General features: G+C 41.1%; 1 protein-coding gene across 5 annotated transcripts in view; it reads right to left on the bottom strand.

Moving 5' to 3' along the window:
• The window catches only part of NR4A3 (nuclear receptor subfamily 4 group A member 3), a 310,256-nt gene that overhangs the window by 149,465 nt on the left and 144,400 nt on the right, over window positions 1-16,391 (bottom strand). For 4 of the 5 annotated variants that reach the window (XM_075314955.1, XM_075314959.1, XM_075314956.1 and 1 more), the window contains 2 exons: window positions 13,627-13,756; window positions 12,993-13,165 (listed from right to left, as the gene is read on the bottom strand). In XM_075314955.1, the coding sequence (XP_075171070.1) occupies window positions 12,993-13,165; window positions 13,627-13,756 (303 nt within the window). The remainder of the gene's footprint in view (window positions 1-12,992; window positions 13,166-13,626; window positions 13,757-16,391) is intronic. The other variant, XM_075314958.1, reaches the window with a different exon arrangement.

Here is a 16,391-nt window from a genome sequence, read left to right as displayed (position 1 = left end):
CTGCCCAGGGTAGGAGGGAGGACCAGTTATCGTGGTTCTCAGCAACAAAGTGTCGAAGGTATATAATCATGGATTGATTGGTACGCTCAACCAAACCATTGGTCTCCGGATGGTATGCCGAAGAGAGATTCAACTCAATTTGCAGAAGGCTACAAAGATCTCGCCAGAAACGGGAAGCAAATTGTGGGCCTCTATCACAAATGATACGATCTGCAATCCCGTGAAGCCTAAAGACATGCTTGAGGAATAGTTTGGCTAGTACCCTGGAAGACGGTATTCTCGATAACGGTACGAGATGAACCATCCGGGAGAAATGGTCCGTAATGACCCACACAAATCTATGTCCCTGTGAACACGGAAGATCACCCACAAAGTCCATGCCTACCACCTCCCATGGTCTATCTGGCACTGGTAAAGGATGCAAGAGCCCAGCCGGTCTCTGCCGTAATGGACGGTTGCGAGCACACGAGTAGCAGGAACCGACATATCTCTTGACGTGGCTGGCTAAGTGTGGCCACCAATACCACCTCTCCAGTAACTCTCGTGTCCGCCTAATACCAAAATGCCCACCCACCTTTGAGGTGTGGGCCCACGACAGTATATCATTCTGTCGATCAGGCGGCACAAAGGTCTTGCCCGGTGGGATTTGGTCTAACGTCACAGGGGAGAGCGTATGAAAAACCCTGGAGGGAAGGATAAGACGAGGTTCGTCAATCTCTTCCTGGGTAGAAACCATAGAGCGAGACAGAGCGTCTGCCTTGTTATTTTTACTCCCAGACAGATAGTTGATGGAGAAGTGAAAGCGGGAGAAAAAACAAGGACCAGCGGGCTTGGCGAGGATTCAGACGCTGAGCGGTTTGTAAGTACGTCAGATTCTTATGGTCTGTATGGACCTGGAAAGGATGTTTCGCTCCTTCCAGCAAGTGACGCCACTCCTCCAAGGCTAATCTCAGGGCGAGCAGTTCCCTATCCCCAATGGTATAGTTTCTCTCTGCCGGTGAAAAGGTTTTAGCAAAGAAGAAACACGGCCTTTTTCTACCTGCACCGTTTTTTTGATACAAGACCGCACCAGCACCCACTGAAGAGGCATCAACCTCCAAGAGGAAAGGCTTATTCTCATCGGGTCTTTGAAGAACGGGAGCAGTTGAAAAGTGTCTTTTTACTGCCTCAAAAGCCTGGGATGTCTCAGTAGACCAGACTTTTGGATTAGCACCTTTCTTAGTCAAGGCCACCAAAGGGGCCACCAAAGTAGAGAAATGGGGTATGAACTGCCTGTAATAATTTATGAATCCTAAGAAGCGTTGCACCGCCTTCAAGGAATGAGGTTCGGACCATTCCAGGACAGCAGAGAGCTTCGCAGGATCCATAGCCAGACCCTCTTGTGAGATAATGTAGCCCAAAAAAGGCAAGGATGACTGCTCGAATACACATTTTTCGAGTTTAGCAAACAAAGAGTGCTCCCTTAAACGGGAAAGGACACGAACGACATCCTGACGATGAGTCTCCGATCAGGAGAAAAAATCAGGATGTCGTCCAGATACACCACGACGGAGGATAACAGTAAATCCCTGAACACATCGTTTACGAAGTCCTGAAATACTGCGGGTGCATTACATAAACCAAAAGGCATGACGAGGTATTCATAGTGACCATCTCGGGTGTTAAAAGCGGTCTTCCATTCGTCACCCTCTCGAATTTGTACCAAGTTATACGCACCGCGCAGATTCAACTTCGTAAACACCTGAGCTCCCCTCAGTCTGTCAAAGAGCTCCAAAATTAAAGGTAACGGGTATTTGTTCTTTATTGTGATTGCGTTGAGACCCCTGTAATCTATGCAGGGACGCAAATCACCCTCTTTCTTCCGAACAAAGAAAAACCCAGCTCCCGCGGGAGAGACAGACTTACGAATGAACCCCTTCTCTAAACTCTCTCTTATATAGGTCGACATGGCCTCCGACTCAGGTATCGACAGGGGGTAAACCCTGCCCTTAGGTAGAACCGAACCTGGGATAAGGTCTATGGCACAGTCATACGGCCTATGGGGTGGAAGAACCTCAGCACCCTGTTTGGAGAACACGTCAGCGAAATCCAAATAGGGTGTAGGTATGGGAGAGAGATCAGTTGATGCAACCGCAACGACCTTAGGTGGTAAGGGAAGACATCGGGACTGACATTTCGAACCCCAACTAATAATGCTGTCGGACTCCCAGTCAATGTGAGGAGCATGAGTCCGAAGCCATGGGAGACCCAGAAGGACGTCGTCTATACCCTCAGGCAAAACAAGAAAAGAAATCTCCTCTATGTGACCCTGAGGCAGGGAAAGGCGCAAGGGAACTGTCCTCAATGTAATGGAGTCAGACAACATAGTCCCATTAACAACACGGACAGGAATAGGCGCCTCTAACATGATAGAGGGAATATTGTGTCCCTTTACAAATCCTGAGGACACAAAAGTCCCGTCAGCTCCGGAATCCACAAAAGCCATAATAGGCCATGTATTCTCAGAGAATGAGAGCTGACCTGGGATACTACACTTAGAGGGTGCAGCAGACGTCTCTAGTAACCCTCCTCTAATGGTTACTAGGCCTGGGAGTTTCCCTGACGACTAGAACACTTGTTGGCATAGTGCCCAGCCTGACGACATACGTAACATAGAGGAGGACCAGACTTGCGTAGTCTGGAGGACGTATGACCTAACTCCATAGGAGTGGGAGATGTTTCAGATGCTGAGGAAGATGGTAGTGGACCCTCAACAACTGGAATAGCCCGATGCTTAGGGCGTGAGGAAGAGACCTCGAGTCTACGTTCCCTATGGCGTACGTCGATCCTCGTTGCTACTCTGATCAAGTCCTCCAGAGAAGCAGGAACCTCACGAGTAGCAAGGGCATCCTTGACATAGCCTGCCAACCCTCTCCAGAAGATAGGAATCAACACCTTCTCTGGCCAATCTAGTTCTGCCACCAGAGTTCTAAAAGCAATGGCATAAGAACTAGTGGATAACAAACCCTGAGATAGATCTAAGATTCTCAGGGCCGCATCATGGGTAACCTGCGGACCAATGAATACCGCTTTAAGAGCATCAAGAAAGTCTTGATGTCTCAGAGTAACCACATCAGAGCGCTCCCATAAGGGAGTCGCCCATTCTAAGGCTTTGTCCTGAAGTAAGGAGATGATAAAGCCTACTCTGGACCTCTCCGTAGAGAAGCGAGAAGAGTTGACCTCTAGGTGTATCTGACACTGACTAATGAAACCACAACATGATCTGGCATCGCCAGAATATCTGTTTGGCAGAGCAAGTCGAGGATCATGTGCAGATGTCACCATGGTCTGAGGTTTATCCTCTATACTCTTGAGCCGCGACTCAAGTACTTGTATGTAACGGTGTAACTGCTGATATTCTGCCATAACTGCCAGACCCTTGGCTCAGTCCTAATGTTACGGGGGGCTGTCTGATAATAAAACCTAAAGGAATGTCAGACAGTCAGGGTCCACCGTGCAAAGACTCTGCTGCAGACTATGGCAGAGGATAAGGGGTATATAAGTGTGCCACTGTAAAAAATAATAGCACAAGTGCAGAGTGCAATACCTCTGTTAAACTCACAGAGGAATATAATTAGAAAATAAAGCAATTCCTCCCTTACTTGGAGGGTGTGTGGAATGGTCTCTGTTAAAGATCACAGAGACAAAAGCAGTGAGTGTGAAATGGTACCTACCTAGGTCCGTTCCTCTAGTGGTGCCAGGAGACGGTCAGCAGCGTAAGCCGCACAAAGCTCCTACCTGCGTTCGCTCCACTAGTGTGCGAGGACACGAACCACTAGATATGGCACCTGCCTAGGTCCGCTCTTCTAGTGGTGCCAGGAGACGGACAGCAGCATAAGCCGCACAAAGCTCCTACCTCTGTTCGCTCCCCTAGTGTGCGAGGATACGAACAACTGCCAGACGCAGTATAAGGAACGTTACCCTGGCGGCAACGTCCACCTACGAGTAGAATCACAAGGCCCAGCCGGACCATGTGCCTCAGGCACCCGCCTATGTCCGCTCCACTAAGAGGTAAGGATACGGACTGCAGCCGAAGCTGTAAGGTATAAGAACGCTACCCTGCCGGTAGCGCTCACCTAACATAGACAGAGAGATGCCTAGAGGGACGTGCACAGGGCGTCTACCCTCATGCATGAACCAAGAGGACTGAGCGCCGGGCGGCATGCGTCAGGGTCTTATATAGACTCTGTGTCTCATCCAAGATGGAGGACACCAGAGCCAATCCGCTGCCAGAATTACAGCAATGACGTCACGCTGGCCTATCACCGAGCAAAGCGTCACAAGCACATGACCAGCGACCAATCGGCATAGAAGGTGTCAGAGACATGTGACCACGTGTCACAAGCACATGACCAGTGGCCAATCAGCTTAGAAGGTGTCAGAGACATGTGACCTCGTGTCAGCGATGATGTCACCCGCACATGTGCAATGGCTCCAAGATAGGACTTAGTCTCCAGCGCTTGCACATGTGCAGTAGCAAGAAATCTGGCCATAGTCTCCAGAGCCACAGCAACCGTAACACAACCCTTGAATGGTGCCAAAGCTTTCAGCTCACTAATAACTTGGGATGAATGTCCTTTAAATAAGACGTTAACTCCAGGACATATTTCTGTAAGAATAAATCGACGTAGTGTGATAAATTACATGTTATTGATTCTTTGCCAGATATAATGGGGCAGCCAGGGGGGTTGGTGGGGTGTTTATGTATTTTAGGCAAGAAGTAAAAATAAGTAATGTCTGCGATCCGACGAGGTCAGGCACAATGAATTCAGCATGGCCGTCGACTAAGAGTGATTAAAACACTCTGCCTGATAACTTCTATGAGGTCTGAAATCACTGCAGGCTGACTCGGGGTATCGACCAATAGATGGTAGTTCGTAGGCAGGCTAGCAAGAGTTAATCTCTGCTGGTCTGCTTGTGACAGAGAGTGATAGAAGAAGGGTCTTAATTCCGCGCCAAGGACTTAATTTTCACTTATTTATTAATGATTCCACAACATTTTTTTATATATGTCTTAAACCATTTTTTATATTTTTTTATATATCTATATATTTTTTTCAAATAATTTTTTAGGGTGAATTGTTTTTAAATACAGAGATGCTTCCTAGTTTTTAATTGTCGTAATAAAAATTAGTATATATATATATATATATATATATATATATATATATATATATATATATATATATATATATATTTTTAACCACTTTTCCTTCTTACACTATGAGGTTTTTTGTTTTTTTTTCTCCCTTATCCAGTCTTTTACATTATGATCATCCCCCTCCTCCAGTAATTGGACTTATTATAGTTTGAATGAGGTTCAAACTTAGTTTGCCCCTTGTCGTTTTTCACCCCCCCTAACCACATAATTTAAATAGTAATAAGAGCTATATTTGTGATGTATTCCTATATACTATTACATCGGACACACACTTCCGAATAAATATAAAAATATATATATATAAAAAAACTTGCTCCATTTTTTCATTATAGATGAGCTGTTTTTTGACCGTGGTCCATCCAATATAAAGTTTTTCCCCCAGTGAATATATATCCCCCGAGTTTTTATATGTTAGACACTGTGTCTCTCTGATTTTTGCCTGCTTTTTCTGAGCACCAGTCTGCACAGGCGTACGTTGGTTGTGTTTTTTTTCCCCCACGCCTCTGAACTTTGTTCACCTCTCTGTCACTAGCTCCGTACGGAAGGTTCCACAATATACTCCACACATAGCCCTCGGCCTTCCGCTCTCTTCTAGCAATTCCTTGACAGCAATTTGAGCTCCACCATTATACCCTTAGGCTGCCTGCCTAATAGGAAAACTACCTTAGGACTATGATAAATTACGACTCGGGGCGGTAGTCCTGTGGTTGATGTCTCTGCTCCTCCATGAAATCGTGCTGTTTTTCTTTCTTTTACACCAGGTTCTAACCCTGTGTATGTCGTTCAGTATTTATTATATATTATATATTTATTTTGTTTTTTCTTTTGTCAGGATTATTGTACATATTTACTGTATGTTAGTAGAAGTGTATATAACTTTTTTTGATCATAATTCAATATTCAGGGAACTGTTTGAACATACAGATTTCTAGAATGATCTGGATCCCGCCCGCTTTCAAAGTTTTTTTTCAGGATGGGTGTTTCCTATGACATCATTGCATGCTTTTATACTTCACCATCTCACTTGAAACCAGATTTGATGTTCTCTTGCCAATGTCCTGATGAAGGGAGCTGTGTCTCCAGAAACGCGTAGACTTGTGCATGTTATTAAAGAAGCATTAATCTCTTCCTGGATCCATTGAGTCCTTGGCGCGGAATTAAGACCCTTCTTCTATCACTCTCTGTTATCAGCCAACTTTGGGACTGCTGCCTGGACCTGGATCTTATATATGCCTGTATAGTGGTTGTGACTGGCACAACCATTATAGGTGAGTGTGTTTTTATTACATATCTTCCTCCCCTTTTGGGGTAAGACCCTATTGCGCTTTTCTTTCCACAGTTTCTCATCTGGTCTGCTTGTGAGACATCTTTGATCACATGTTGTGGGGGAACCAATCACATCTGCTCCCCTCCTATATATGCTGGCTGGACAGTTCCATTAATGCTAGCTATAGTTTATGTTAGGTGGTCTGGTGAGATGTTGTGATCCAGACTAACTAGTAGTTGTAGTACTTGTTGCTGTGTGCAATTGTGAAGTTAACCCTTGATGTCGTTTTGTGACTACCTTCCTGCTATTGCTTTTCTCCTGAGTCTCTCATTGTTAATTCCTGTGTGTTTGCAGTATGTCAGAGTTTTGATTTTCCCCTGTCTGCCTTAATGTGTGTTCCCATTTCTCCTGCCCCTTCCTATCCTGGTGGGAGGGGGGAATTAGATCAGTTCTGGTCAGGAGCTTAGCCAGTTTCGGGACTCAGGTATCTGCACCATTAGGGGTAACCTTGAGGTTAGTGATAGTCTAGGGATCCCTAGCATGAGTGACGGCATAGAAGCCCCTGTCCCCCGCTTTTCTACAGTCACATCATGACAACTTCCACTCTTTCTACAACATTTTGGAGTATGTCTGTGGGAATTTTTGACCATTCATCCAGAAGAGCACTTGAGACATTAAAACGTGATGATGGTCAAGAGGGCCTGGCTCGCAATCTCCATTCTAGTTCATACCACTTGTGTTCAATAGGGTTGAGATCATAACTCTTTACAGGCCAGTCAATTAATTCTACCCCAAGCTCACACAACCACACCTTTATGAAACATACTTTGTGTACTAGGGCAAAGTCAATCAAAAATAGAAAAAGAATTTTCTCAAACTGTTCTTTCAAAGTTGATTGCAGACAGTTACCCAACATTTCTTGTTATGCCTGAAGACTTCCTTTCACTGAGAGGCCCAGATATTATCCCTACTCAAATTACCTACCTCACTGATGGTACAGGTGGATCTTGTAAATTGGACTGGATAGAAAGATAGAATTTTGTAAAATGTTAGAACTTAAAATAAATCAGCCTGGCAGTTTTGTCATTTTGCAATTCATGATGTGTCAACTAATCATAGTGGCATTGTATATTCCATCTTTTGCAAGACCATCTATAGTAAAATATATACTTTGTTATTACTCAGACTTTCCAGGTACTTGAGTAATATGGCTAGATGACCTTAGATAGTTATGCAGACCGACTTTGGATTGATCCTAACGGTTCTGCAATGATGTAAATTCCGACCACTCAGGCCAAATTACTGCATAAAACTAACATCATGGATGCATGCAAACACTATAACCTATAATTAATGAATATACTTGCTTTTCCATTATTCATATGTCGGCACCCCATTTTGATTTCATGGTAATAATTTCTAATCTACTTCCTTATTTAACAGTGATACAATGTATACAGGACAATGTATAACAATTTAGATGTCAGACCACTCTCCCAGGCTGCTACAACTAAACTGGGGCTATGCAGATCTCCTAGCTAGAAATTAAATCCATACTGGCTCCTACTTTTTCTGCAGGAGCATGAAATATTTGCCAGCAGCAAGGAGTTTTTCTAGTGTAAATGGGGAACAGCTAAAAAAGTCAATCCCTTAATAGATTGGGATGCCATCAAGGCGTTTATTACAAGTCAACTGATGGGTATTATTAATACAATTAAACATACATCAAAATACTGTGGAGGCTTAGTAGCCTGAAGTGAAGTCTCAGAGGGTGTATGTATGGCAACCGCTCATGGTGCTGCTTGCAATGCCAGGCAACAGTTTGCAACCTACATATAGACATATCAAACACGCAGATCTTGTTTTGGAAACAAAAAATATTTCAGTATGGAGGCTATTGAAGTAAATGCTAGTTTATCTATCTACAGAGGTGCCCACCAACTGTCACATGTAAAATGGGAATGGATGATGGTAGGATTTCGTCCCCAGACCACATTCTAAGCACTTTTGCTGTAACTATCATACCTATATAGCTCACACACCCACACAATATACTAGAAAGCCTGACAATACCATAGCTTTGTTCACAATTACATTTGAACAGCAAACTTTTCAAGATAATCCATAATAAGATGAAGTTGTTGATGCCTTTTTATCTCTTGGAAATGTGAAAAACCCGGGTCCTAATAAATTACCTGGGGAATTCTAGAAGAAATTTGCAGTCTTAAGCTCCACTACTATTAGAAATATATCAAAAAGATAACCAGTTGCATACCTACCACTTTCTCTATACAAGGCTGCCATTGCTCTCTTAAAACTGGGAAAGCATTCCACTCTATGCTAATATGCTAATCCTATTGTCTGATATTGCTCCTACCAACAAATTTTAGAATACTGGATCCTCACAAGCAAGCACATGGCATTATATCATAACTGGAAGGCCCAGGTCCATCCGTATTTAGAGCCCTGACCCTAATAGAGAAGTTTAGATGATTTTCACATTTAAAAATTCTCCATGATAAATAAAGTAAATATAGTTCTAAAAGTCTATTGGCATAAATTTCTCACAAGATGTTGGAAACAACCCATCCAACCACACAGGTAAAGAAATCTAATCATAGATGTCCATACATTAAGGTATGTGTAATAATAAGAAATTACACAGGGAAAATATTGAACCCATGAAGAAAGAGTGCTGCAAAAAGTCATGACATCGGCTTAAATCTATCAGTAATTAGAAAGCTATCCTACCACTTAGTAAAAAATAATATTACCTAGTTCACCTGAGAGCCTATAAAAAGGTGTCTCATTTCCAAGGTTCCACTCAAGAAACATCTCTGATGGGTAAAACCAGTGAGCTGTCTCAAGAATGTCACAATCTTACTGTTGCAAAACATACTGATGGTATTGGTTACAGAAAAATTTCTAAACTACTTAAGGCTCCAGTGAGCACTGTAGCGGCCATAATCTAGAAGTGGAAAGAACACTTCATCATAAACCGGCCACAATGAGGTGCTCTCCGAAAGATTTCAGATAGAGGAGTGAAAATTATCAGAAGAGTTCTCCAAGAGGCAAGGACCACCTGGAATCAGTAGGTACAACTGTTTCAAAGAAAACAATAAGTAATACACTGAACCTCCATGGCCTGTATGCACGCTAACTAAGAAAGACTCCAATGCTGAACAAAAAGCATGTTCAAGTGTGTTTAAAGCTTGCTCAACAACATTTAGACTCGCTAATAAAATACTGGGAGAATATAGTCTGGTCAGATAAGACAAAACGTGAACTCTTTGGATGCCATAATGCACACCATGTTTGGATGCCAAAAGGCACTGCATATAACCCCCCCAAAACACCCTAGCAAAGTGAAGTTTAGAGATGGGAACATCATTGTGTATGGTTGTTTCCAGAATACAGAACTGGCAAACTTCATGTAATTAAAAGAAGGATGAATGGACAAATGTACTGAGACATTCTTTATAAAAATCTACTGGCATCTACCAGGATGGTAAAATGTAAACAAGGGTGGACATTTCAGCTAAACAATGATTCCAAATACACAGTCAAGGATACTTTCAATTGGTCTCAGAGAAAGAAAATAAAGGTGCTAAAATCACCTAACCTGAGTCCAATAGAGAATTTATGGAAGGAACGAAAGCTCAGAGTTCATAGAAGGAGCACACAGAACCTTCAGAATTTGAAGCATGTTTGTGTGGGAAAATGGGCCAAAATCACACCTGAGCAATGCATGAGACTTGTTTCTCCATACAGAAGGCGTCTTCAAAGCTGTCATCACCAACAAAGGTATGAAGTATTAAACAAATTTTAGTAAGCATGTGCCATACTTTTTGGTGGTGTGATTTCTCATTATTAAACAAAACTTAATATATGGACATCTATGGTTTGATTTCTTTGCCTATATGGATTGGATGGATTATTATTATTATTATTATATTATTATTATTATCAACATCTGTTGAGAAGCTCTTGTCAACAGCATTTAGAAATATATTTAATTTTACTATTTCACCTACTGTATGTCATGCTACAGTCTCCCATATCCATAGCCATGCTTATCTTCCAGAATCCTAACTTCATCCAATCTTCCTTTATGTGGCACTCTGACAGCAGTAAAGTGAGAAAAGGTACAGCCTTACCAGTTCTCCACTTGTACTACATAGTCACATAGTTAAATCATCAGACCCATTTGGAAATTGACATGTTCTATTGGTTGAGAACAACATCCCAGACCTTAGAATATAAAAGGTGCTGGCACTCTCCACACCTGGACTTGACTATGAGACTGAAAGACCGAAACGTACCGTACCTCTTCACTCCATCGAATATCTCCACCGCTCCAGGGTTCAGTGGCAGCATTTTTTACACAATTTCATCTAACTTGGCAACATCATTGGTGATGTGCAGGACAGTTTTTTTTCTAATGTTAATGCAAGAGCCACTTTGTAACTTTAGATATCTGTAGACACCAAATACTTCCTTTTTATAATACTACAACTCATAGTTGATCGTGAAAAAAATCAGAAAACAATACATTTCTCAAGCTGATTTGTTGTAATACAATGTGTGCAGAATTATTAGGCAAATGAGTATTGTGATCACATGATAATTTTAATACATGTTGTCCTACTGCAAGCTGTATAGGCCTGAGAGCCAACTACCAATTAAGCAAATCAGGTGATGTGCAGCTCTGTAATGAGGGGTGGAGTGTAATGACATCAACACCCTATATAAGGTGCTTAATTATTAGGCAACTTCCTTTCCTTTGGCAAAATGAGTCAGAAGAGAGATTTGACAGGCTCTAAAAAATCCAAAATTGTGAGATGTCTTGCAGAGGGATGCAGAAGTCTTAAAATTGCAAAACATTTGAAGCGTGATCACCGATCAATCATGCATTTCAAGGCAAATAGCCAACAAGGTCGCAAGAAGCGTGTTGGGCAAAAAAGGCGCAAAATAACTGCCCATGAATTGAGGAAAATCAAGCGGGAGGCTGCCAAGATGCCATTTGCCACCAGTTTGGCCATATTTCAGAGCTGCAACGTTACTGGAGTATGAAAAAGCACAAGGTGTTCCATACTCATGGACAAGGCCAAGGTAAGGAAGGCTGAAAAACCACCACTTTTGAATAAGAATAATAAGATAAAACGTCAAGACTGGGCCAAGAAATATCTTAAGACTGATTTTTCAAAGGTTTTATGGACTGATGAAATGAGAGGGACTCTTGATGGGCCCAGATGGATGGGCCAGAGGCTGGATCAGTAAAGAGCAGAAAGCTCCACTCTGACTCAGACGCCAGCAAGGTTGAGGTGGGGTACTGGTATGGGTTGATATCATCAAAGATGAACTTGTAGGACTTTTTCGGGTTGAGGATGGAGTGAAGCTCAACTCCCAGACCTACTGCCAGGTTCTGGAAGACAACTTCTTCCAGCAGTGGTACAGGAAGAAGTCGGAATTGTTCAAGAAAAACATGATTTTCATGCAGGACAATGCTCCATCACATGCATCCAACTACTCCACAGCGTGGCTGGCCAGTAAAGGTCTAAAAGATGAAAAAATAATGACATGGCCCCCTTGTTCACCTGATCTGAACCCCATAGAGAACCTGTGGTCCGTCATAAAATGTGAGATCTACAGGAAGGGAAAACAGTACACCTCCAGGAACAGTGTCTGGGAGGCTGTGGTGGCTGCTGCACACAATGTTGATTGTAAACAGATCAAGCAACTGACAGAATGTATGGATTGTAGGCTGTTGAGTGTCATCATAAAGAAAGGTGGCTATATTGGTCCCTAATTTTTGGGGGTTTTGTTTTTGAATGTCAGAAACGTTTATTTCTAAATTTTGTGTAGTTATATTGGTTTACCTGATGAAAATAAACAAGTGAGATGGGAATATATTTGGTTTTTATTAAATTGCCTAATAATTCTGCACAGTAATAGTTACCTGCAAAAACAGATATCCTCCTAAGATAGCCAAATTTAAAAAAAACCCACTCCAACTTCCAAAAATATTAAGCTTTGATATTTATGAGTCTTTTGGGTTGATTGAGAACATAGTTATTGATCAATAATAAAAAAATCCTCTAAAATACAACTTGCCTAATAATTCTGCACATGGTGTAGTGACATCCATATTCTTTTCCTTTAGAATGATGTTCACAAATCTTAGTAAAGGCAGACTGCATGGGAAGGTGCTTGAATTTATACAATTGTGAAAATTGACAATGAGACTGACTGAAAACCTGAATTAAATGATTAAGAGGTGTGACACAATACTTTTGTCCATATAGTGTAGGTTCTGATACAAAAATATCAGCTCACTTGATAGTTCACTTTCATGATAAAAGATTATTGTAAATGTATGTTGTATGTAGCCTTTAGGATTAGTGATAAACAAATCATATACTTGTTCTGTTTTAATCTACTACTTAGTGAAATCTTGTACCCTTTCCTGATTGAGGTTCACAATGTGTACATGTTATGAGAGGGTAATGGTTGAAGCTTTCTTACTGTGGAGTAGTCGAGTTCTCTTGGGGCAGAGTCTACTATCGCTTGAACCAGTGCATCCAGCATACTCACTGGAGCAGATGGCAGATTTGGTTGTGATAATTCCTGATGACATGGACTCTTTGGTTTAGAAGGCAGTCGTCCTCTTCTTCCTTTAAGGCTATCTGTTCTAACAACTAAATAAAGATATAAGATACAGATCTGTAATATGGTGCATACATCACTGGATTTGGATACATTTTAACAATCTACACTTGTTAATAATAAAGTTATCAAAGTGTTCTTATAAAATGCTAATACTTTTAGGTAAATAAATGTATATATTAAAGGGAACCTGGTGATAGGTTCCTTTTAAAGTGGACTTTTCAGCCTGGAAAAACCCTGGAACACTGTGTAAATAATGAATAATAAATTGGATTATAATATAATAGTGCTACAATAACATTTTATTACATGTTATATCTTCAGTATGTAGACAAGTTTGTAATACTTATGACTTCATTTTATCTGTCCAATAAAATACTAATAATAGTAAGAACATAAATGCAATACAAATCTCAAATAAAGCTAATGATAAGCTCATTATAATACATAGTGTGCTACAAATCAGCTAGATAACATTTCAGGGAACTCTTACCTTCCTTAACCATGCCAACATTTAGACATTTCTGAAATCTGCAATACTGACATCGATTTCTCCGTCTTTTGTCCACAGGGCAGATTTTATTTGCCAAACACACATATTTTGCATTTTTTTGTACTGTCCTCTGAGAATAGAAAACACAATGCTAGTCTAATTGAAGTAGAAGCAGGAGACGCTAACAAAACAAGGCGTGCAATTTACTTCTTAATAAGCAAGCAATGCAATTTGGATTATTAGATAAAATTAATTTCCCAACACAGTAGCCTGCAGCCAGATAATATGTATGAGGCCTAGCGGCTGTCAGTGACATTATCGAGAATGAGTCTGATGGAAGTCACAGGAAATACAAATTTAAAACATGAAATTGTTCATTAAAGGATCATATACTATATTATACCATTAGAAAGTCTACACTTATCCTTTCCTTGGGAGATCCACTGGCAAAAAGGTATGGGTTATGTTCATGTGAGATGAAAGATATTTTCATCCGTAAATGTACACATTATGCAATGCCTGTATATAGTTGGGTCCAGAAATATTTATACAGTCACACAGTTAACCTATCATTAACCCCTTCAGCCCCGGGGCACTTTCCGTTTTTGCTTTTTGCTCCCCTTCTTCCGAGAGCCGTAACTTTTTTATTTTTCCGTCAATCTTGCCATATGAGGGCTTGTTTTTTGCGGGACAAGTTGTACTTTTAAATGAAACCATAAGTTTTACCATATGGTGTACTGGAAAGCAGCAAAAAAATTCCAAGTGTGGAAAAATTGCAAAAAAAGTGTGATGGCATAATAGTTTTTGGGATGTTTTATTCACGGTGTTCACTATATGGTAAAACTGATGTGTGGGTATGATACCTGAGGTCGGTGCGAGTTTGTAGACACCAAACATGTATAGGTTTACTTGTATCTAAGGGGTTAAAAAAAATTCACAAGTTTGTCCAATAAAAGTGGCGCACGTTTTGCGCCATTTTCCGAAACACGTAGCGTTCTTATTTTTTGGGATCTATGGCTCAGTGACGGCTTATTTTTTGCGTCTCGAGCTGATGTTTCTAATGGTAGCATTTTTGCGCAGATGCTACGTTTTGATCGCCTGTTATTGCATTTTGCGTAAAACTTGCGGCGACCAAAAAACGTAATTTTGGCGTTTGGAATTTTTTTGCCACTACGCCGTTTATTCTATCAGACTTAACCTGCTTTTTCAATTTGTACTAAAATATACCTTTTTATTTATACATCTTTAAAATTCTTCAAACAAGGACAAACAAAAATACACACATTGAAACCTTAAAAAGGTTGTCTGAATCACTATACTATAGACTCTTGAGGGATGGATAGGTCTAGGAAATAAATACACTTCCTTTTGAAATATCTATCAAGGCTTGAGGGGAATCAATCACTTATAGATGTCCTTATTAATACCCTCACAAGGACTGTCCCTACCTGTCAATGGAGTACATCCTTATTTATACGATGCCCCCATTCCTCGGCGGCTAGCCCTTGTATGTCCCTTCTCTCTCCCTCTCAATTATAGCAAAAAACAAATCTCTATAGTGATACAGACCACCTGAGTCTCCGACACCTCAATGCATCCGGTACATGTGCAATCACTTTGGTACCTGATATGGACTATCCCTTCGTCTCATTCCTGCCTGGCCAATGGAGCACACCCTTATTTTTTGAGTGCCCCCACTCCTCGGCGGCTCACCCTAAATTTTGCCCTTCCTGTCCTGGTTGAGGAAAAAGTATATGGTCATGGAAAAGCTCAAAAGACTCATTAACTTATACTCATGTTCTTTCAAAGATCTTAAAAGTGCCTAGTAAATATTCAATGTCCTATATCATTTTTTAGAGGTCTGGTCTCTACAAATGAAAAAAGACCACCTCAATTATCTGGCACCCAGAACACAAAAGTACGTACAATTAGTACCCAATCTGAGCTTTCCCTCCGTCTTTCTCCTTCCTGGCCAATGGAGTACACCCTTAATTTTTCGGTGCCCCCACTCCTCGGCGGCTTGCCCTAATTATGGCCCTAATGTAAAATGGTCATATAAACATATTTCATAATTTTCAGCAATGAGATGAATCACTTATCTGGGGATCTCCACGGTGCCTAGAGACTATTCAATTTCTCATGTCATAATTCCTTTTATGGTCTGATCTCTCTCTACGCGTTTCGCTCCATACACATCACTGACGGAGCTCATCAGGAGATTTTTCTTATTCAAAAAAGGCCTAATAGCCTAAAAGCCTAAAAAGGACATTGTCAAAGTCAGAAAACTTCAAAGAAATAACCATTTATCTCAAAATTTATTTTCTATATAAACATATTTTCCCGTGCAAAAAAGTTGTCTCCCAGCAACAAACCGTCCATATACAATGCCCCTATATCATAGCATATCAAAATGAACAATAATAAGCCTGGTATATTTTTACCTTAGATGTTGCAGCCTCCAGACATCAAATGGTATGACACACCATACCCTAGATGCTGGGGTTTAAATAGGTCTAGGCACACCCCTTCAGCACACATGACCTTAATGGAGCTTTTTAATTGGTCATACAGAGCTTTTCAATTTATAAAGATTAAGTCTCTCACATTAACCAAATACAACTGCTCAGGCAGTTGCTGCCTTAATCGCAGCATATATGAACATCTGACAACCATGATTATGCTCAAAATCTGCTTTTAAACCTATAATGCCGAAACCGGAAGTAAAAGTGCGGTCCGCGCATGCGCATTGCGTCTCACACAACCCG

This window comes from Anomaloglossus baeobatrachus, chromosome 6 (assembly GCF_048569485.1).
Source record: "Anomaloglossus baeobatrachus isolate aAnoBae1 chromosome 6, aAnoBae1.hap1, whole genome shotgun sequence".
NCBI classification, from domain to species: Eukaryota; Metazoa; Chordata; class Amphibia; order Anura; family Aromobatidae; genus Anomaloglossus; species Anomaloglossus baeobatrachus.
Note: the sequence above shows the minus strand (reverse complement) of the source record. Positions and strands in the feature narration are given on the sequence as shown.